The 23893-nt window shown below is 36.4% G+C and overlaps 1 protein-coding gene across 10 annotated transcripts in view; it reads left to right on the top strand.

Annotated features, from left to right (window-relative positions):
- Positions 1 to 23893, top strand: part of LOC110655126 (uncharacterized) — a 64531-nt gene that overhangs the window by 22392 nt on the left and 18246 nt on the right. For 6 of the 10 annotated variants that reach the window (XR_009140812.1, XR_009140813.1, XR_009140810.1 and 3 more), the window contains exons 6-10: positions 15180 to 15266; positions 15358 to 15457; positions 15570 to 15771; positions 15876 to 15919; positions 16351 to 16532. Coding sequence is in view for 1 of the 10 variants with exons in the window: in XM_021811319.2 (XP_021667011.2) it covers positions 15180 to 15266; positions 15358 to 15457; positions 15570 to 15771; positions 15876 to 15919; positions 16351 to 16521 (604 nt within the window). In the remaining 9 variants the exon portion in view is untranslated. Of the gene's footprint in view, positions 1 to 15179; positions 15267 to 15357; positions 15458 to 15569; positions 15772 to 15875; positions 15920 to 16350; positions 16716 to 23893 lie in introns of those variants that run through there. The other 4 variants (XR_009140817.1, XR_009140816.1, XR_009140815.1 and 1 more) reach the window with 2 other exon arrangements.

The raw sequence follows: 23893 nt of genomic DNA, 5'->3' as shown, positions 1-23893 counted from the left end.
CCATATTCTTTGCCTCGGACAAAGTTCTTAGCACTTGAACACCAATTTGATCCTTGATTATGGGCCTCAATTATTCCAAATACCTTGCAACTTGTTGCCCCTCGGTTTCGTGAAGATTATTCCTCTTGGCTAATTTCATGAACTTAATAGTGCACTCAAGGATTGTTCGGTTTCCTTGTTGACACCAATGGTACTTTGGGAAGAGAATCTGTTCGGAAAATAGAATGTAAAGGATAATCAAACACGCCTAAGCTTTGGAACAAGGCAAACAAAATTGGAAAACAAAAAAACTTATGAAAGACTCAAACTACATGACAAAATAAGAAGATAAGCTCTTTTGTTATAGTTTTTTATGATTTAAGAACATAAACATGCAAAAAAAAAAAAAAAAAAAAAAAACACAAAAAGAAAGCTAGAAAAGAGATAGATAGGTAGGTAGTTCCAAGGTAGATACTGCAACTCCTTTGATAAGATTAGATCGCCACAAAGAAAAAACTACTCCAAGGAAGACGCCACACACTCCAAAGCATATGAAATATGATAAGTCTAGTTTAGATGCCACAATCAAGTATGATTGATAAGTGAAAGCATTTGCCACACTTACACACAAGTGTAAGACAAAGGAGCAACACTTATTTAGAAAAATAACTAATAATGAAAAATTACAAAAGTGAGACCTATTTATAGGCACTCAAACAAAGACATAATCCTACTAGGAAAACTTAAACTAATTGTACTTGTGCAACATCTCCTTTAAAACTAATCCTACTTGTGCTACATCTCCTTTAATAAATATAACTCTGAAAACAAACAAAAAATAAATAATTAAGCCTAACTGATATGAACTTGCTTAACTCTACCTTAAAAGCTAGCTTACAAGGAGAGGTTTGTAAACCCATATATATAACACCCAAGACCTTCGTGCAGAACCGATGTGGAATGCATCATTCTCGACCCTTTTAGACTGAACGTCCTCGTGAAGTAATCAGAGTCATGATTTGTTCACCTCGACGTCTGTCGAAGAACAGTAGGGAACCTTTGTACGTGGCCTACCGACTCATATAGAGTGAGGCTCTGATATCAAAATTGATGCGAACCTCAAGAACGATGCTTTGAAACCCATGAACAGGTTTGGTTTATAATCCCAAGAAAGCGAAAATCAAGTTCAAGCACCAAGGAATACCTAGGCCTATCAATTATAGAGAATTGAAAACTAAGATAATTCAAAGGGAGAATTAAGGATTCTTGGCTCAAATTTTATAATTAAACAAGAACTAAGAGTATCAAGATTGTTAAACCCTATAAGATTAATCACTCTTGGAGAATTTAGTTTAGTTCAAGAAAAAACTTTAAGAAAAATCCCTTTCTTATATTAATTTTAATCAAAAGTAATGTTTAATTGAAAAAGTATTAAATTAGCCTTATATATGCGGCTAAAACCCTATATCCCTAAGCTAAAAATATAAAATAAAATCCTAAAAACTAATAAAAAAGCTGGAGTGGGCTGCACTCCTATCTAAGGCCCAAAAATACATAAATAAAACTCGAAATACATAAATATGACCAAAATAATTAAATAAAACTATTCATACATGTCCTAGATAAAAAAAAACACACTAAATTTGCGTAGAAACTCGTCAATTCTGTCCAAATATTTCTTGATCATCTCCCATGCAAACTTAAATCAAATTAAGCCACTTCCCATTTTGTTGTAACCCCAATTTATTGATTGTATCTCCATATTTAGCTTATTGTGCAACTGTTTCGTCAATCAACTCTTGCATCTTCTTACTCTAGTTCTTGTGATTGGAGCTTCTTGTGCAATTGCATCTTGAATCATCTCACGAACATTCCTATGATCTTGTTGTTCTTGCTGATTTCCATCATCCCCTTCATCTTCAAAAGGATTCGTCATCGAATCTTCACCTACATTAAAAGAGGAAAGATCAGCAACAATAAAAGTAGCACTCACTTTGTACTAACCAGGAAGATCCAACTTATAAGCATTGTCATTAATCTCGGCCACCACTTGAAATGGACCATCTTCTCTAGAATGAAGCTCAAACTTCCTTTGAATTGGAAATCTTTCATTCCTCATAAGCACCCAAACCCAATCTCCTGGTTGGAAAGTAATTCGCTTTCTTCCTTTATTAGCTTAGGCTGCATCTCTTATTCTTCTTCTCAATGTGCTGTTTAGCTTGTGCATAGATCCTTTTAACCAACTCAGCCTTCTTTTTTTAATCTAAACTTGAAATCTCATGCACAGGCAAAGGAATTAAATCTAATGGAGTTAAAGGATTAAACCCATAAACAATCTCAAAAGGTGAAAAATCAGTAGAAGAATGCACACTTCGGTTATATGTAAATTCAACAAATGGTATACATCCTTCCCATGATTTCAAATTCTTTTTAACAACAACAAGCAAAAGAGTTGTTAAAGTTCTATTAACTATTTCAGTTTGTCCATCAGTCTGTGGGTGACATGTGATAGAAAATAGTAGCTTAGTACCCAACTTACCTTACAATACTTTCCAAAAGTAGCTTAGGAACTTAACATCTCTATCACTAACAATGCTCCTAGGGATGCCATGCAACCTCACAACTTCTATAAAGAATAAATCAGTAATATTTGTGGCATCATCAGTTTTATGGCAAGGAATAAAATGTGCTATCTTAGAAAATTTGTCCACTACTACAAATGTAGAATATCTTAGAAAATTTGTCCACTACTACAAATGTAGAATCTTTACCTTACCTAGACCTAGGCAATCCCAAAATAAAGTCTATAGACAAACCAATCCATGGTTCACTAGGTATAGGCAAAGGTGTATATAAGCTTTAAGGTAAGACCTTAGACTTTGCTTTTTTACATGTGATACGCCTAGAACACACTTTCTCAACATCTCTCTTCATATGAGGCCAAAATAAGTGTTCCCTCAATGTATCCAAAGTCTTAATAACCCCAAAATGTCCCATGAGACCACCACCATGTGACTAACGCACAAGTAACTCCCTCATAGAGCAATTAGGCACACATAATTTATTCTCATGAAATAAAAACCCATTATGCCTATAAAACTTTTGAAAAGCAGTTTTCTCACATGCATCATAAACAACAGCAAAATCAGAATCCCTAGCATACAACTCCTTCACATACTCAAAACCTAACAATTTAGCATTAAGATTACAGAGGAGCATACCTGTGTAGTAATGCATCAGCAACTACATTTTCTTTACCTTGTTTATACTGAATAATATAAGGAAAAGTATCAATAAATTTCACCCGCTTGGCATGCCTATGGTTGAGCTTGTTTTGCCCCTTCAAGTGTTTCAATGACTCGTGATCAGAATGAATCACGAACTCCTTTGGCCACAAGTAGTGCTGCCATGTCTCCAACGATCGCACCATGGCATAAAGCTCTTTATTATATGTTGAGTAGTTCAATGCCGCACCATTCAGCTTTGCACTAAAATATGCAATGGGACGTCTCTTCTACATCAAAACAGCACCTATACCAATCCCAGAAGCATCACATTCTATTTTAAATGTTTTAGTGAAATCAGGAAGACTCAGTAATGGAGCAGAACATTACTTATCTTTGATTAAGTTAAAAGCACGGTTTTGTTCCTCACCTCATGTAAAGCCAATATTCTTGTTAACAATCTCAGTCAAGGGTGTAGCTAAAGTACTGAAATCCTTAACAAACCTTCTATAAAAACTAGCTAAACCATGAAAACCACACACCTCAGTAACAGATGTAGGAATCGGCCAGTCACGGATAGCTTTCACCTTCTCTTTATCCACCTCAATACCTTTTGCATTAATTACAAACCCAAAAACTCAACTTTTTCTATGCAAAAAGTACACTTTTTAAAATTAGCATACAATTTTTCTTTTCTAAGCACTTCAAACACATACCTCAAATGAAGCATACGTTTTTTCATATTTTTCCTGTACACTAATATATCATCAAAGTATACAACTACATACTTACAAATGATGCAAAATACAGTTCATTAATCTCATGAATGTACTAGGTGCATTAGTCGATCTAAAAGACATAACTAACCACTAATATAAACCATATTTTGTTTTGAAAGCAGTTTTTTGCTCATCTCTTACGTTCATCCTAATCTGGTGGTATCCACTTTTCAAATCAATTTTTGAAAAGACACAAGCACCATGCAATTCATCTAACATGTCATCTAGCCTAGGAATGGGATGTCTATACTTTATCGTAATCTTGTTGATAGCTCGACAGTCAACACAAATCCTCCAAGAGCCATCCTTTTTAGGCACCAATAGCATTGGAACTGCACATTGACTCATGCTCTCTCTCACATGCCCTTTTGCCAATAACTCCTCAACTTGCCTCTGTAGTTCCTTTGTTTCCTCAGGATTACTTTTGTAAGCCGGTTGATTAGGAATTATTGCTCCAGTAACAAAATCAGTTTGATGTTCAATCCCTCTAATAGGTGGCAACTCATTAGGCATCTTTTCAGGAAAGACATCTTCAAACTCTTGTAAAAGAGAGACAATAGAACTAGGCAAAGAAGTATTAAGGTCAGTAAGATTCAAATAAGCCTCCTTGTACATAAGTACAATCATTGGCTCTCTAGCGTAGAATGCACTCTTAACTTCTCTTTTTTTTACAAATAAGCTCACTTTTCTCTCTTTGCTCTCCTTTTGCACTGGACTCACTTTCTTTCTAGTCTCACTCAATGACTTTTAACTCATCTTTTTATTTTTTACTCTCAATCACTTTCTTTTCCTCACTAGAACTCTCGACCTCTCCTTTTTTTACACTTTTACTCTTAGCCTCACTAGTGTTTGCTTTCTCAATTGATCTCCTTAACTTGACTTGATCCTTATATACTTGTCTAGGAGTCAATGGAGCTAATGTTACCTTTCGGCCATCCTTTTCAAAAGAATACTGATTTCTGTAACCATCATGTACTGTTCGCCTATCAAGCTGCCATGGTCTACCAAGCAACAGATGACCAGCTTGCATAGGCACCACATCACATATAACCTCATCATGATATCTACCAATGGAAAAAGCAACTAGTGCTTGCTTAGTCACTTTAACTTATCCACATTCATTCAACCATTGTAACTTGTATGGCTTAGGATGTTTCAAAGTAGGCAACTTCAATTTCTGAACCAATAGTGTACTAGCTACATTGGTACAACTACCTTCATCTATGATCATACTACATGCTTTATCCTGAACGAGGCATCTACTTTGAAATATATTTTCCCTTTGCTCCTCTTCGCCAATCTCTCGCTTCACTTGCATATTCAATGCTCTCCTAGTGACTAATGCACTCCTCTCTATAGCATACTCCACATCAGTAGCATCGTCTAATGGAGGTATAGAATCACTATCTTCATTATTCTCAGTCTCTATATCCCCACTATCTCTTAAGATCATTGCCCTTTTATTGGGCATTGTGAAGCAATATGACCTGTCCCCAAACATCTAAAGCACTTTGTATCCCTATTTCTTTGAGATTGGAAAGAGTTCATATTTTTATCTTTGCTATCCCTATGAGGCTTACTCTTACTTTCTTTATGCTTAGGCTTAGAAACAGCCTTATCCTCCTCCTTGGGCTAGTTCGGTTTCCATGAGCTTTTAGGAACCAAACTTGTGCTACTCCCATAGCTCATCATCCCTTTCCTCCTGAGCTGTTTTCCAATTTTCATGGCCATTTGCACCATGTCCTCTAGCTCCACATAATGCTGCAACTCAACTACTAAACTCAACTCAACTCAACTCAACTAAATCAGCTATTTTTTTATTCAAACAACCTAGGAATCGAGCCATTGTGGCTTTTCTGTCCTCCTCAGCATTTGCCCGAGTTATAGCTATCTCCATCTCCTTATGGTATTCTTCCACACTCTTTGTCCCTTGTGTGTCTTTGCAGCCTTTGATACAATTCTCTGTAATAGTGGTTAGGGACAAATTTTCTTTTCATGACAGCTTTCATCTCATCCCAGGTGTCAATAGGCTTCTCTCTGTTTCTTCTTCTGCTCAAAATCATTTGATCCTACCATACAAGAGCATAGTCAGTAAATTCAATAGCATCAAGTTTTTCCTTTCTCTTCTGAATAGTTGTGACAGTCAAATACTTGCTCAACTTTGCGTTCCCACTCAAGGGAAACATTTGGATCATTCTTCCCTTGGAAAGATGAAATTTTCATTTTGATGCTCCCAATGTTTCAATCAGCACTATCTCTACCCTTGTCATCTCTCCTTGGCGTCCTTTCATGCCTTGCTCTCCTCTGATGAAATCTGCCCTAATTTATGATCGAAGCCCGATCATCATTATTCTCATCTTCCCCATTCTGATCATCTTCGAACTCTTCAGGGGGAGGGTTATAGTTGTTGTGTTTAGCTTGCCTCCTGACATTTGACCTCTCCCTTTGCAAGTTACCTATAGTAGCATCTTGTCTATTTAGTCTAGCCTCTTGCCTTTTCATTTGATTCCTCATGTCTCCAAGCATCAAAGTCGATTGCTTATACTATTGATGAATTGCTTGCATTGTGAAGAATTGATCTGGTTTCTCTTCTTCACTTTTTTTGTGTGACATAATTGTGAAACCTGCAAAAGAATATTATCAAATATCCTCACAATGCTCCCTCATGTGTTTGCACTCAATCAATGTCACTCAACTTGTTATGGAAAGTCAATCACTATATTATTTCTCTGTATATTCTGTATTCTGTATTCCTATTTAGGATTTCTTATTTAAGATTTCTTCCTAATTAGTAGAACACAATTATAGAAATCAATTGTATATATATACCCATGTACAGATTAATTGGAACCAAGGAGAATTATCTCTTTCTACATGGTATCAGAGCAGGTCATCTATCTAGGGTGACTATTTGTTCTTGGCGTCCTTTCATGCCTTGCTCTCCTCTGATGAAATCTGCCCTAATTTATGATAGAAGCCCGATCATCATTATTCTCATCTTCCCCATCCTGATCATCTTCGAACTCTTCAGAGGGAGGGTTATAGTTGTTGTGTTTAGCTTGCCTCCTGACATTTGACCTCTCCCTTTGCAAGTTACCTATAGTAGCATCTTGCCTATTTAGTCTAGCCTCTTGCCTTTTCATTTGATTCCTCATGTCTCCAAGCATCAAAGTCGATTGCTTATACTATTGATGAATTGCTTGCATTGTGAAGAATTGATCTGGTTTCTCTTCTTCACTATTTTTGTGTGACATAATTGTGAAACCTGCAAAAGAATATTATCAAATATCCTCAAAATGCTCCCTCATGTGTTTGCACTCAATCAATGTCACTCAACTTGTTATGGAAAGTCAATCACTATATTATTTCTCTGTATATTCTGTATTCTGTATTCCTATTTAGGATTTCTTATTTAAGATTTCTTCCTAATTAGTAGAACACAATTATAGGAATCAATTGTATATATATACCCATGTACAGATTAATTGGAACCAAGGAGAATCATCTCTTTCTACATGGTATCAGAGCAAGTCATCTATCTAGGGTGACTATTTGTTCTCACCATCTAGCTCAGGAGATACCTTAGCCGTCAACCGGCCGTTTCGACTCCGATCAACATCGCCAACGTCGCCTCAACCCCCTCCCTCATTCCACCACTGTGTGATGTTGCCTGATCTAGTATACCATTAAAGGACTTGTGAGGCTTGGCTCTTAGATCTTATTTCGGTATTTGCTTGATTTGTGATTTTGGGTTATTTTACTGTTGTAAGCACTTTGGATTAGCGTTTCGGTTAGTTTTCTTTGTCTCAATAAATGACAGACAATAAGAATATTATTTCTGATATGATTTCGGTGATGACTAAGATCACGGAACACAAACTTAATGGTTCGAATTACCTGGAGTGGAGTAAGACTGTTAGGGTCTATTTGCGTAGCATTGATAAGGATGATCACCTTACTAAAGATCCACCTACGGATGATACATGACAAACTTAGCTAAGGGAGGATGCTCGGTTGTTTTGCAGCTTCGGAACTCGATTCACAGTGAGGTAATTAGTTTAATTAATCACTGTGAATTTGTTAAGGAATTGATGGATTACTTAGATTTTTTGTATTCTGGTAAAAGGAATATCTCCCGTATTTATGATGTTTGTAAGGCATTCTAACGTGCTGAGAAAGAGGATAAGTCTCTCACGGCTTATTTTATGGATTTTAAATGGGTATATGAGGAACTTAATGTATTGTTGCCTTTTAATTCTGATGTGAAAGTTCAGCAAGCCCAACGGGAGTAACTGGCTGTTATGAGTTTTCTTGCGGGCCTTCCTTCAGAGTATGAGACTGCTAAATCTCAGATTCTCTCCAGTTCTGAGATTTCTTCTTTGCATGAAACGTTTACACGAGTCCTTCGTACAGAGAGTACCCAATCTTCACAGCCTGCCAGTAGTGCTCTTATTAGCCGTAATCCAAATGGACAACAGGGTAATAAAAGAGGAAGTGGAGGAGGAATTACAGGCAACAGAAGTAATCAGAGTAATGGAGAGACTAGTTCTAATCAGGACTCAAGAGGAGTCATTTGTTATTATTGCCATGAGCCTGACTATACAAAATATAATTGTCCGCAACTTCAGAGGAAAAATCAGCGATCACAGATGGCAAATATGGCAGCAGAGGATTCTACAGTATCTTCCTCTGAGAAAACTATTTTGGTATCTGCAGAGGATTTTGCACAGTTTTCCTAGTATCAGGCATCTCTAAAGCCTACCAGTTTCCCTGTCACTGCAATCGCTGAGTCAGGTAAATCCACTACATGTCTTGTGTCTTCCTCATCCAAATGGGTTATTGATTCTGGTGCGACAGATCACATGACAGGTAATTCTAGTTTTCTATCTGCTTTTCAGTCTAATCTCAATTCCTCTACTGTTACTTTAGCTGATGGTTCTACTTCTTGTGTCATGGGTTCTGGAACTGCAAACCCGACTTTGTCAATTTTTTTGTCATCTGTTTTGTGTCTACCAAAATTCTATTTTAATCTACTTTCTGTTAGTAAACTTACTCGTACCTTAAATTGTTCTGTTTCCTTTTTTCCTGATTCCTATCCCTAATACTGTTGGTGAGGCACTTTCTCATCCTGGCTGGTGTGCTGCTATGAAAGAAGAAATGGAGGCTTTAGATGCTAATGGTACATGGGAACTGTTGCCTTTGCCCACTGGTAAGAAAGCTATTGGTTGCAAATGGGTATTTACAGTAAAGGTAAATCCTGATGGTTCTGTGGCTAGGTTAAAAGCACGCCTTGTAGCAAAAGGATATGCTCAGACATATGGGGTTGATTACTCTGACACTTTTTCTCCTGTAGCTAAATTTACTTCTATTCGCTTGTTTATCTCTTTAGCAGCTACATATGATTGGCTCCTGCACCAATTGGATATCAAGAATGCTTTCCTTCATGGTGATCTTCAGGAGGAGGTGTATATGGAGCAACCACCTGGGTTTGTTGCTCAGGGGGAGTTGGGTAAAGTTTGTGGGCTTCGGAAGTCTCTTTACGGCTTGAAACAAAGTTCTTGGGCCTGGTTTGGGAGATTCAGTGAAGCAGTACAGGAATTTGGTATGCAAAAGAGTAAGTGTGATCACTCAATATTTTATAGGCAATCTGAGGCTGATCTAATTCTCCTGGTAGTCTATGTGGATGACATTGTCATCACTGGGAGTGACTCTGCAGGTATTTCATCTCTTAAAACCTTCCTTCAAACCCAGTTTCGGACCAAAGACTTGGGATTGTTAAAGTATTTTTTGGGTATTGAAGTTATGAGAAGTAAGAAGGGTATTTTCTTGTCTTAAAGAAAATGTCATTGATTTATTGACAGAGACAGAAAAATTAGGTGCTAAGCCTTGTAGTGCACCAATGACTCCAAATTTACAACTGTTAGCAGGGGATAGTGAGTTGTTTGAAGATCCAGAGAGATACAGGAGATTGGTAGGAAAATTGAACTACCTTACAGTCACTCGTCCTGACATTGCTTATGCCGTTAGTGTGGTAAGTCAGTTTATGTCTTCTCCAACTGTTGCTCATTGGGAAGCCTTGGGACAAATCTTGTGTTATCTGAAGGGCGCTCTAGGAAAAGGTTTGTTATATGGTAATCATGGGCATTTGAATGTTGAATGTTTTTCAGATGCTGATTGGGCTGGATCTAAGGTTGACAGGAGGTCAACTACAGGATATTGCGTTTTTGTTGTAGGAAATTTAGTGTCTTGGAGAAGCAAGAAGCAGAGTGTAGTTTCTCGATCCAGTGCTGAATCTGAATACAGAGCCATGGTACAATCAGTATGTGAGATAATATGGATACTTCAATTACTAGATGGGACAGGTTTTAAGACCTCCCTGTCTGCGAAATTGTGGTGTGATAATCAAGCTGCTCTCCATATTGCTTCTAATCCGGTGTTTCATGAGCGGATCAAAAATATTGAGATTGATTGTCACTTTGTTCGTGAAAAGATTCAACAACAGATCATCTCAACAGGACACATCAAAACTGAAGAGCAGTTAGGAGATATTTTTCACAAAAGCTCTGAATGGAGCTAGGATTGACTATATTTGTAAAAAATTGGGCATGATTAACATCTATGCTCCAACTTGAGGGGGAGTGTTATGGAAAGTCAATCACTATATTATTTCTCTGTATATTTTGTATTCTGTATTCCTATTTAGGATTTCTTATTTAGGATTTCTTCCTAATTAGTAGAACACAATTATAGTAACATAAAACTATATACTAATAACTAACAAATATGCAAGTAATAATTAGTTTATAATCCAAAAGAGATAAAAATAAACTACTAAAAATTAAAGTTTAATAAACTAGTAAATTACCAAATGTTCAATCCACATCAATAGAAATATCAAAATCCTCATCTTCTTCATTATCTTCATTATCCTCCTCACACTCATCTTCCAAATTAACATCTTCATCATCATCATTTTCTTCCTCGTCTTCAAGAAGTGAAGAAGTACAACTGGATGATGCTTCCGATTCCATCTTTGCAAAAATAAAATAAAAAGATAAGAAAATTAATAATTTAACAAGTAACAACAAGCCAACAATAATATACATACCAATTTATAGTACCATAATCCAATTATAATAATAGAAATTAATAATTTATGATAACACAAACTCAATTATAATATTTCTAATAATTTCTAAGAAGAACTAATAACAATTAGCAATAAGAAAATAAAGTCATAAAACATTTTTAATCCAATAATAAAACTATAAGCTAATAAGAGTAATTGAATTAGCATATTAGCATAATAGCATCTCAAGTGATCAAGTCTCAACATATTTTCACATATTCACAATAAACAATATGTCAAAATCACAAATTTTTACTAAAAAGAAAAGGAAAAGAAAAACATTGTAGGGTAAGGACTAAGGAGAGAGCATGAAAAGAAGAAAATGAAAAATTGCATTTCAGAATCGTGCGTAAACTAGAACAGAGAGAGCATGGCATTGGCAAGAAAAAAAAAAAGATGCGTAAGAAGAAAGTGTAGTGCGTAAACAAAGGCAGAAAGAGAGAGAGAGCATGGCAAAGAAAAAAATGCAGAAAGAAAGTGCAGCAAGTAAACACCGCAGAGAGAGAGAGAGAGAGATAGAGAGAGAGAGAGAGAAAGAGAGAGAGCATGGCAGTCCAAAAAAAAAAAAAGAGAAACAGAAACAGAAATTGCAGTGCAGAAACACTACAGGAGAGAGAGAGAGAGAGAGAGAGAGAGAGAGAGCATAGCAGTCCAAAAAAAAAAAAGAAGCAGAAATAGAATACCCAGCACAGGGGAGAGAGAGAGAGAGAGAGAGAGAGAGAGAGAGAGAGAGCATGGCATTGGTAGCAAAAAAAAAAAAAATAAGTGAAACACTGAAACAAAAAAAAATGCAGCACAGGGGAAGAGAGCAGAGGAGAGTGAGAGAAGAATAAGAAGAAGAATAAGAAAAGAATAAGAAAAAATACATACCAGGTTTGTTTAATCTCTCCCTTCACTCATCTTCTTCTTCTTTTTTCCTTTTTGCTGGCTGCTGGCTGCTGGACAAGCTTAAAAAAAAAAAACCCTAGCAGCCTACCTTTTTATCATGCGCCTTGCCTAATTGGGGGGCGCCTCGGTGCGCCTCAGTGAGGTGGTGCGCCTCAGCTATCCCGAGGCGCCTGGTGCGCCTTGCGCCTGAGGCGCGCCTGATAATAGTGCTCTCATTACAGACTTTATCTAGTCTAGTATGGCCACTCATCCACCTTAACATTCTCATCTCTGCAACTCTTATCTTAGATGCATACGACTCTTTCAGTGCCCAACACTCACTACCATATAACATAGTCGGTCATATGGCTGTACAGTAAAATTTTCCTTTCAATTTATTGGGAATCTTACGATCACATAAAACTCTCGTGGCACGTCTCCACTTCAACCATCCGGCTTTAATCCTATGACTAATATCCTCCTCATATCTCCCATCTACTTGAAGGACTGAGCCTAAATATTTAAAGTGATTACTTTGGAGCAGTATCACTCCATTCAAACTAACTCCTTCCCTATCACCAGTTTGGCCTTCACTGAACTTGCAATGCATGTATTCTGTCTTCGTTCTACTTAATTTTAAACCCTTTGACTCTAGAGTACTTCTCTAAAGTTCTAGCTTTCTATTGACTCCTTCTCGTGTCTCATCTATCAGAACAGTATCATCCGCAAACATCATGCACCAAGGAATACTCTCTTGTATATGTTTCGTCAGTTCATCTAAAACTAATGTAAAAGGTAAGGGCTTATGGCTGATCCTTGGTGTAATCCAATTGAGATTGGGAAATCTCGTCCCCCCTTCCACTGTGCGCACAATAGTAGTTGCTCCTTCGTACATATCTTTCAATACTTGTATGTACCTAATAGATACCCTCTTTTGTTCTAACACATTCCATAAGACCTCTCTTGGAATACTATCATAAGCCTTCTCCAAATCAATAAAAACCATGTGTAGATCTTTCTTCACATCTCTATATTTCTCCATCAAGCTTCTAATGAGAAATATCGCTTCTATAGTTGAACGACCGGGCATGAAACCAAATTGATTGAGAGAGATAGAAGTATCATGACGTAGTCGATGCTCCACAACTCTCTCCCACAACTTCATAGTATGGCTCATAAATTTAATTCCCCTATAGTTTGAGCAACTCTGTATGTCTCGCTTATTTTTAAAAATAGGTACTAAAATACTCTTCCTCCATTCATCAGGCATTTTCTTTGAGTTTAGAATCTTATTAAATAATTTAGTTAACCATGCCACTCCCATATCTCCCAAATACTTCCACACTTCAATTGGTATTTCATCGGGTCCACAGGCTTTACTCACTTTCATTCTCTTAAGTGCTTCCTTTACTTAAAAAAGAAAACACAAAACATAAAAAATATATAAGGAAATTGATGAATAAGTCACAAAGATGAACAAAGAACAAAAAGAAAACACAAAAGGATAGATAGAACTTGATTTGGAGCTAACGCTTTGATACCAAATGATATGAACTTGTTTAACTCCACCTCAAAAGCTAGCTTACAAGGGGAGGTTTGCAAACCCATATATATAACATCTAAGACCTCCTTGCAGAACTGATGTGGGACGCATCCCTAAAGAGTAGCAAAAGTCAAATTATCCCCACCAATCACAAGGATGCCACCCATGTTTGTTGTAGGAGTCTTGGACTTCTACTAGCTTGAATTGGTTTTGGATGGAAAAGGATAGGTACTCCATGAATTAAACCTTGATTTTAGGTAGATTCCTTAAATCATGCCTAAAATTTATAAATAGATAATTATCAATTTTAAAGAGACAAACATGGCTTAAAACAACTCCAAATCCCTTTAGGATTCCATGCCACATGCCACACATGCCTAATGGGCTTGGATCTGTATCTTTAAGGCCCATTCATCAAGCTTAACACTCTTCTCAAAGCTAGACCCTTTTAGACCTAGTCTTTCTAATTCCAAATAAGCTTAATTCTTTATCACTATTCCAGCCCAAATTCTTCCACACCATGCATGCCTCATGTGTTGTCTCTAAGCCTTGGTCATTTTCTAGCTGTCCATGGAAGTGGTTTACGTATGCCTCGTGATGTTGCACATCATCTTGGCCTTTTATTTTTGACCTGATCCCTATCTGCGTTGGTTTCCAAAGCGCTGAGACAGCCCACAATTTCTTCAAGACTTCTTTTTATATGCTTGAATCTGTGTCTAGTTGTTGCTAACATTGCAACGCGTCGTCCCTTGGTTCATAGGCTCTAGCTTCCTGATCACCGTCGCTAGAACCATTGTCATCATCACCTCCATTAAGGTTAGCCATCTTGATTGGAGTGATTTTCTTTGCTCAGATACCATTTAATGCAATGTTAAGCTTAACGAGATAACACTCTCACATGAGTGAAAAATAAAGAGAAAATTCTCTGCAGGATTTTTATTAATGAAAAGTTCTACCAAAAATACAGAAAATCTGGGGTATTTATTGAGTTTTAAATCCCCAAACAGAATAGGAATAGATAACTATTAAATAGGAACCTTAGATAAACCTAAATACATTAGGAATACTAAATAAAATTGGGGTAAACTAATCTTAGCTAAAGTAGGAAAATAAAAAAATCTTAAATAGAGTAGGAAAGCTTTCTAAATTAACTCTAAATTATTTCTGTAGCTGCTGGAAGTCTTAACAAGATGTCCTATGTGAATTAGGACTGCTGGAGACGGAAATTAATTGAAAAAAATGTTGCTTCTCTATTGTCCAGAGAATCCCACACCCTGGGTGTGGGATACACTGCCCTAAAAATCCCCTATGCCCAAACTTTCTAGAAATTGTTGTTTTCCCCCTTGTTCACACTAGAATGCTTCCATTATTGTTTGACTTGCTTTGTCATTCCAAAAATGCCCTGCATCACTAAATTGACCCAAAAGATGGTGGAACTAGGTGTGATGCTTACCTTGCATGTTTCACATTTAGTTGAGAGTGAAATCACTTATGTTGAGTTCATAAATTAGAGGAATCAATACTTGAAACAGCATTGGAAAATGGAAAACATAATCAGTATATGTTAGGTAACATGTCAATTTGGTAAGTAATTGTTTAGGTGTGATTTATTCAAAATTTTGTTTTGATTATTGAGTTTTCCTGCTTTCAATGCCCAGGTCCAAACTTAGAAGGTTGAATTTTCATGGATTTTATGCTATTGTTTTGCACAGAGGTGATGAAATTGTATCTGTTGCCACAGTGAGGTACATATAGAGAAGCATTTGCTGTTTATTCTCTGTTGTTATTTGGTAGGATTTTGTGAATATTATCCAAAAGCTAACATTGGGCTTCCAGAATCCATGGACTAAAGGCTGCAGAGATGCCTCTTGTTGCTACCCCTTTCCAATATCGTCGACAGGGAATGTGTCGACTTCTTTTGCATGAGCTGTTGAAGGTATTTGCCCTTGACATTGCATAATTTCTGTCCAAAATTCAAATGCCATTGGTATGAAATTTTGGTTTATATAATGGATGTGATTGAAAATGAGCTGCATATTTTCCTTCAGTTGCTCACCAAATTAGGTGTTGAGAGATTAGTCTTGCCGGCAATAGCTCAGTTGAGAAAGACATGGGAAACCTCCTTTGGATTTTCGGAAATGCATAAATCTGAAAGGCTACAACTTTCAGGCTATTCCTTTATGGGATTTCAGGGGACCATCATGCTGCAGAAAGTTCTTAGCAGTTCTGGGCTAGCAAATGAAACAAAAGGTACATAGATTTTTTGACAAATAGAAATTTCTTTAAGCAAATTAAACTACTTTTATTATTCCGTGCCCTTCATGTGTCGTTTTTACTTTGCTATAATTCTGCAGGAACATGTCAAGATTCCAAAGAAAGTTCATCTAGTATATGTCTGGTATGGCTTATCTACTAAATTTTCCTCTTGAACTCAATTCATTTTAAGCCTGATATTGGGTTTTCATTATTATATCTGAAATGAATCAGTTGGTCTTAGAGTTTTGTCAATAAATCTGATGCTCTACCCTGCTATTTGTTTTCACTATTCTGCTTTTACCATTTTTTTTTTGGTATGATCTCAATCTGCCTTTTACCCTTCCAAGTTTTGATGCCTTTATTAATAAAATAGGATGCTATTTTGTTGAGTTCTAGGTGTTCAAATTATGAAAATATATGGTTTTGGACAGTCATAAGCATATTGGTTTTGACACTGGATCGTGGATGAAGTCTGAGTGTTAAAGTTGGTGCATGGATATTAAGGCATCTATGACATCCCATATTATTTGAAATTTAAAATGAGTTTTTTTTTTTTTTTTTTCACTTTTATAGGAGCATAATTATGGGGCTAACATTGAGAGCAGATTCTGTGGCTTATTTTATCGGCGCAAGGAAAAAGCAAAAATTATTGGGAAAGAAAATATGGTCAATGGCTGCAATGGGAACATGCAAATGTATGCTCAAGTGTACAAGCGGAGGCGTATACTAGGTTGCAGAGAGTGAACAATCGCTGGGTAATTATAAGATTTAGAAATCACAAATGAACACATTGTTTGTAGGTGATATTGTAGATATAGTTGAATGGGAATTTATCACAACTAACGTTGGAAGTCTAACTGTTGAACTGAAATTTGTTTCTTTGATTATATGATGGTATACTTCTCATAATATATATCTAATTGTCTGCATTGATGGAATTGCATTGTTGCATGTGAAAATTGGTGTGCATACAGGGCATGTTTGGCGTCTGTTTTCAAAACTTGTTTTATGTTTTTTATAGACTAGGAAATTGATTGCTAGAGGAGAAAGTTTGATATTTGATGGCTGCTTGTTTTTTGAACTCCCAGTAAACATCCTTGTTTTTAAGAACAAGAACTGCTTGTGGAGTTTTCAAGTCTTCTTGTTAATATGCTGTTTGAAAAAAAAAAAAAAAAAAAAAAAAAAAATATATATATATATATATATACATATATATATGTATATATGTATATATATATATATAGTTTTAAGATGAATGATGTTAGAATCCTTGTAATTATTAGGTGTATCAATAATGATAGGAAACCTATGTAATTAGAATCCCTATAATTAGCTAGGTCTTTATTTAGCTTCCTTTTATGTTTGTAACTAACCCTATATAAATAGGGAACCTTGTATATGTTTAAACACATAAGAAATAGAGATTTTTTTCACCAAATTTACTGTTCTCAACATGGTATCAGAGCACAACCAAATTTTTGGCGTGAAATTTCTTGAACAGTTCACCACCCACCTCAAACTGCAGCCCACTCGCCGATCTGCACTTTCTCGGCGGAAGCGCTGTCGTCCGGCCATTTGCATGAGTACACGTACCTTGTTTGTCCCTAGCGTCTCTCACATGCGTTGGCGCGTGGGGCATTTTTTGGCGACCTTTTCCGGCCGAATCCTCTTTCGACAGCCTCACTCGTGTGCTGCGACCCTGTTCAACCTATTACTCTTTGCTAGTTTGCTTTTGTTCATTGTTCAACCTTTTGTTTGGTACTGCTCCTGTGAGGATCCTACTGTGAGAACAATTTTACCATAGTCGGTGTATTTTTTTACTTGTTCCCTTTTAAAATATGGCTGATGGAAAGAGAGTGGATTCAAAAAATAATTTTGAAAATCCCTCTCTGCAAATTAGTCTTGTGAAGCTTGATGGAGCCAACTATCTTGTTTGGTCAAGGTCTTGTCTTTTGTTTATCCAGGCTAGAGGACTATAGGAGTATCTTACCTGAGATGAGAATAAACCAGACACTTCGACTTCTACCTACAGTCAGTGGGAGTCAGAAAACTCTCTTATCATGTCATGGCTCATCAATTCCGTGCAACCACATATAGCTCGTGTGTATTTGCTGTTGGATAGTGCAACTACCATTTGGAGTGCTATTTCCTAGACCTATTCTCAAGTTGGGAATGATGCACAGATTTATGAGCTGAGAAACAAGGCTCATGGTATAAAACAAGGGGATAAATTTCAACAACTGCCCCTAAACTTATATAGTTGTAACACTATAGTGTTTTAACTTTAAAATGTAACATAAAATCCCCTAAATTTTCAAATTTTGCATAGTAAAATCCCTCTGACTTTTAATTACTAATATTTCAGTTAGAAACTGATGTGAATAGCTCTCGCGTGGCACTTGGTCAACATTTCTCTCTCCTTTCTTATGCAAAGCGTAAAATTATTCTTTTTACGCATGAAAAATTATTTTGTCTAATTTACACATGGCTTGAAAGAGAAAAGAGAAATACTAAGTTCCATGTTAGAACTGTGTAGGTCAGCGTCTAACTGAAAAACTGGTAATTGGATGTTAGAGAGATTTTACTGTTCAAAATTTGAAAGTTAATAGGGTTTTATGTTACATTTTTAAGTTGAAGGACTATAATGTTGCAACTAAATAAGTTCAAGAACAGTTGTCAAAATTTATCCTGAAACAAGGTGAGATGACTATTGCTCAGTATTATGCTGAATTGACTGGTTTGTGGCAGGAGCTAGAATACTCTCAGGACTTTCAGGCCACGTGTCTCACAGATGCTGTTAAATTTTAGAAGTTGGTTGAGAAAGAACGGATCTATGATTTTCTTGCTGGACTAAATGTGGAGTATGATCAGATATGGATTCAGGTTCTTAGTAAGGAGCCCATGCCTTCGTTAAGGCAAACTTACTCTTATATACCGCAAGAGAAAAGTCGCAGAAATGCCATGATTCATTCTTTACTAGTTGACAAAGCAGGACTAATAGTTGCTTCCTCTAAAGAAAAGTCAGGCTACTCAGGGTCCATCAGATAAGGATCATTTACACTGTGACTATTATGGCAAGTCGAGGCATATGAAGGAATATTGCTGGAAGTTACATGGTCGTCCAACTAAGGGACGTGGAGGAAAAAGGATGGGTTCTTCCAAACCTTAGGTACATGTTTCTGAGATAGTGGAATCATCTGAAGAGGTTTCTGATAATGGGAGCTTTTCAAATTCAGAAATTCAGACTCTGAAATGTTTGTTGTCATAACTGGAGTCTAAACCAACCACTGCTACCTCCTATAACTTTGTCAAGTCAGGTACATCTCTTCTTGCCAATCTTGATAAATCTTTTTGGGTTATAGATTTAGGAGCAAACAAATATATGATAGGCTCTTTAAACAAAATTTTGACTTTCCATACTCAGAAAAAGAAAAAGTCCGTATAGCGGACGGATCTTTAACCACTATTTTTGGTACAGGTTCTGTTACTTGCACTCCTACACTTAACCTTACTTCGGTTCTTCATGTTCCTAGTTTTCCTATAACCTATCGTTTGTCAGTGTTCTTACTCAAGCCCTTAATTGCAAAATTGAGTTTTTTTCCTATATACTATGTTTTTCAAGAACTGAAAACAGGATAGACAATTGGCAATGGTAGATTGCAAGATGACTTGTATCTTTTGGATGACAGATGTGAGTTTCCAGACCAAGCTTTACTAGGACACTCTATGACTACTAATGATGAGGATTATTCAGTGGCATAAATGTTTAGGACATCCTTCTTTTCAAGTTTTAGAAAGGTTATACCCTATTTTGTTTAAAAAGTGCACATTTGATTTACTTGTTTGTGATACTTGTGAGCTTTCTAAACACACAAGACATTCTTACCCTTCAATTAATAATAAAAGCTTGATTCCTTTTGAGACTATTCATTCTGATGTGTGGGGACCTACCCAAACTGTTTCTTTATCTGGTTGTCGATGGTTTGTTACCTTTATTGATTGTTGCACTAGACTAACCTGGTATATTTGATGAAAGCAAAAAGTGAGGTGTTTACTTGTTTCTAACAATTTTATAAAATGATTTGCACTTAATTTGATGCAAAAGTTAAAATTTTCAAAACAGATAATGGGATAGAATATGTTAATAGTGCTTTTAGTGCCTATCTGGATTCTTTTGGTATATTGCATCTAACTAGTTGTGTTAACATTAGTGAACAGAATGGGGTGTCTGAGAGAAAGAATAAACATTTGCTTGAGGTGGCTAGGTCTCTTTTGTTCACCATGAACCTTCCTAAACCTTATTGGGGTGATGCGGTTTTATCAGCAACATATCTAATCAATAGAATGCCCCTGAGAACATTGAACTTTAAGAGTCCTTTAGAGGTTTTACAGGGTGCTAATTACTATACTGTTCCTCCAAAAATCTTTGGGTGTGTTTTTTTTGTTCACAAGATCAATGTGGGCAAATTAGAGCCTAAAGCCCTTAGGTGTGTGTTTGTTGGTTATTCTGGAACTCAAAAGGGATATAAGTATTATCATCCACTATTAAGAAAATACTTTCTAAGCATGGATGTTACTTTTAGGGAGTCTGAACCTTATTTTCCCACACAGTCACCTCTTCATGGGGAGCATAGGAAGGAAGAGGTGTCTTCTGATATTCCTAACCAATCCCTACCTTTTTCTTTACCTATTAGTGGTGTTCCTAACCAAGATCAACCACTCAAACCAAAAACCTCAGGTAGATTGGATAGAGTGGATTTGCTGAGGTATACTAATCGGAACAAGGGGGATATAAGTGTTAATGGTGATACAGGAGCTGAGTATGATACCACTGATCAACCTGATGTCCTAGATTCAATTTATGAACATTAAGAATCTAGACTCTAGCTTTAATTCTTTTGCTAATGATCTTGATATTCCCATTGCTATCAGAAAAGGAGTTAGATCTTGTACTAAACATCCTATTTTAAAATTTGTGTCCTATGGCTCTTTGTCTCCCTCCTATGGAGCCTTTGTATTGTCTGTTTCTTCTGTATTTGTATCACAGGATTTGAAGGAGGCATACCTTGATCCAAAGTGGAAGGCAGCTATGGTTGAAGAGATGAGGGCTTTGGCAAAAAATGGAACATAGGATCTTGTTGACTCTCCATTAGAAAAGAAACCATCGGGATGCAAATGGGTGTTCACAGTGAAATACAGGGCAGATGGATTAGTTGAAACATAGACCTATGGAGTTGATTATGAGGAGACATTTGCACCTTTTGCAAAGATGAACACCATCAGAGTGTTGTTATCCTGGGCAGCCAATCTTGAGTGGGATCTTCAACAGTTTAATGTCAAGAATGCCTTTTTACATGGAGATCTGGAAGAAGAGGTGTATATGGAAATTCCTCCAGGTTTTGATGATATTAAGACTAAAGGAAAGCTTTGCAGATTGAAGAAAGCTTTGTATGGTTTGAAAGTCACCAAGTGTGTGGTTTGATAGATTCAGTAAGGCAATGATTTCCTTTGGCTATCATCAAAGCAATGTTGGTCATACCCTATTCATGAGACATTTTAGAGGTAGGATCATTTTGCTTATTGTCTATGTGGATGATATAGTTGTGACAGGAGATTATAAGTAGGAAAGTGCTCGATTGAAAACTCTGTTAGCCCAAGAGTTTGAAATTAAGGATTTGGGAAAGCTGCGGTATTTCCTTGGAATTGAGGTTGCTAGATCTGATAAAGGGATTTTTATCTCTCAAAGGAAATACATCCTGGATCTTTTGGAAGAAACTGGCATGTTAAGGTGTAAACCTGCAGACACTCCTATTGAAACCAACCATAAGTTATAGGCTGGTGTTGGTAATTCAGTTGACATGGGGAGATATCAAAGGTTGTTGGGAGATTAATTTATCTCTCACATACTAGGCCAGATATAGCCCTTGCAGTAAGCCTAGTAAGCCAATATATGCATGATCCTTGGGAATCTCATTGGGAGGCTGTGTTTCGTATTATCAAATATCTGAAGTCTACACCTAGGAAATGTTTGCTTTTCTCTAAGCATGGTCATTTACAGATAGAAGTTTGTACAGATGCAAATTGGGCTGATTCTCTTGACGACAGAAATTCAACCTTTGGATATTGTACATTTATTGGGGGAAACCTTGTTACTTGAAGAAGCAAGAAGCAGAGTGTGACTGCTAGATCAAGTGCAGAAGCTGAGTATAGAGCTATGGCACAAGGAGTTTGTGAATTACTGTGGTTGCAAAAGTTGATGAAAGAATTGAAGTTGTTAGAAACAAATAACTCATTCTTGTTTTGTGATTATAAGGTTGCTATTAGTATTGTCTACAATCCTGTTCAGCATGATAGAACCAAACACATAGAGATTGATCGACACTTCATAAAAGAAAAGGTAGTAGATGGCTCATTAACTGTTGAGTATATAGCTTCAAAAGAGCAACTAGCTGATATGTTCACCAAAGGTCTCAGCAGCAAAATTTTTCACACTTTAATTTGCAAGTTGGGCATGGGTGATATCCATGCATCAACTTGAGGGCGAGTGTTAGAATCCTTATAATTATTAGGTGTATCAATAATCATAGGAAACCTATGTAATTAGAATTCTTGTAATTAGCTAGGTCTTTATTTAGCTTCCTTTTATGTTTGTAACTCACCCTATATAAATAGGAAACCTTGTATATGTTTAAACACATGAGAAATAGAGATTTTTTTCTCCAAATTTACTGTTCTCAACAAATGATCTCTGTAATTTCAAGGTTCTTTTTTTTTTTTTTTTTTTTTTTTTTTTTTTTTTCAAATTTTCCTTGTGCTTCTAATTACATATGTTGTTCAAAGGAGTAAAGCAAGTGAAGTTCAAAAATGAGCTTCTCGAGTCAGAAGTATAGAAGCTGGATGTGGAGGCCAATGGTATGTAGATACAGATGACATCAAAGATTAGAGAAGTAGCTAGAAAAGTACTTGGAGAGTCTAGAGGACATAGACCACTCTTAAAAGATAGATGGTTGTGAAATGAGGAAGTACAAAAGGTAGTGAAAAGAAAGAGGGAATGATATAAGAAATTATCTAAGTGTGATGATAATGAGGCATATGAACTGTACAAGATAGCAAAGAAAGAGGCAAAAAAGGCGGTTAGTCAAGCAAGAGTGCAGGCCTTTGAAAGGTTATATAAGAAACTTGAAACTAAAGAAGGGGAGAAAGATATTTATAGATTGGCAAGGAGGAGAGAAAAGAAATGTCAAGATCTCAATCAAGTTAGGTGCATTAAGGACAAAGAAGGAAAAGTAGTGGTGAAAGATGAGGACATTAAAGAAAGATAGAGAAATTATTTTGATGATCTCTTTAATAATAGTCAAAATGGTAATAGCGTGAATATAGACTATAGGGCAATAAAAAAGAATGTGAATTATAAAAGAATGTGAATTATACTAAAAAAGAATGTGATCTTCAGAAGTAAAGGAAGCACTCCCATATCTCCCAAACGCTTACACACTTCATTCCATCGGAGTGGGTAAAGCCTGTGGACCCGAGCATGGTTAATTGTTTAATAAGATTCTAAACTCAAAGAAAATATTTAATAAGGGAGACATACAGAGTTGCTCAAACTATAGGAGAATTAAACTCATGAGCCATACTATGAAGTTGTGGGAGAGAGTTGTGGAAATCGACTACGTCATGACACTTCTATCTCTCCCAATCAATTTGGCTTTATGCCTGGTCGTTCAACTATGAAAGCGATCTTTCTCATTAGAAGCTTGATGGAGAAATATAGAGATTTGAAGAAAGATCTACGCATAGTTTTTATCGATTTAGAGAAAGCTTATGATAGTGTTCCAAGAGATGTCTTATGGAGAGTGTTAGAACAAAAGAGGGTATTCATTAGGTACATACAAGTGTTGAAAGATATGTATGAAGGGGCAACTACTATTGTGCGCACAGTGGGAGGGGACATGAGATTTTCTTATCTCATTTGGATTATACCAAGGTTTAGTTGTAAGCCCTTACCTTTTTACATTAGTTTTAGATGAATTGACGAAACATATACAAGAGAGTATCCCTTGGTGCATGATGTTTGCGGATGATGTAGTTTTGATAGATGAGACGTGAGAATGAG

The sequence above is a fragment of the Hevea brasiliensis genome, chromosome 10 (genome assembly GCF_030052815.1).
Source record: "Hevea brasiliensis isolate MT/VB/25A 57/8 chromosome 10, ASM3005281v1, whole genome shotgun sequence".
NCBI classification, from domain to species: Eukaryota; Viridiplantae; Streptophyta; class Magnoliopsida; order Malpighiales; family Euphorbiaceae; genus Hevea; species Hevea brasiliensis.
This window is presented reverse-complemented; position numbering and strand designations above follow the sequence as displayed.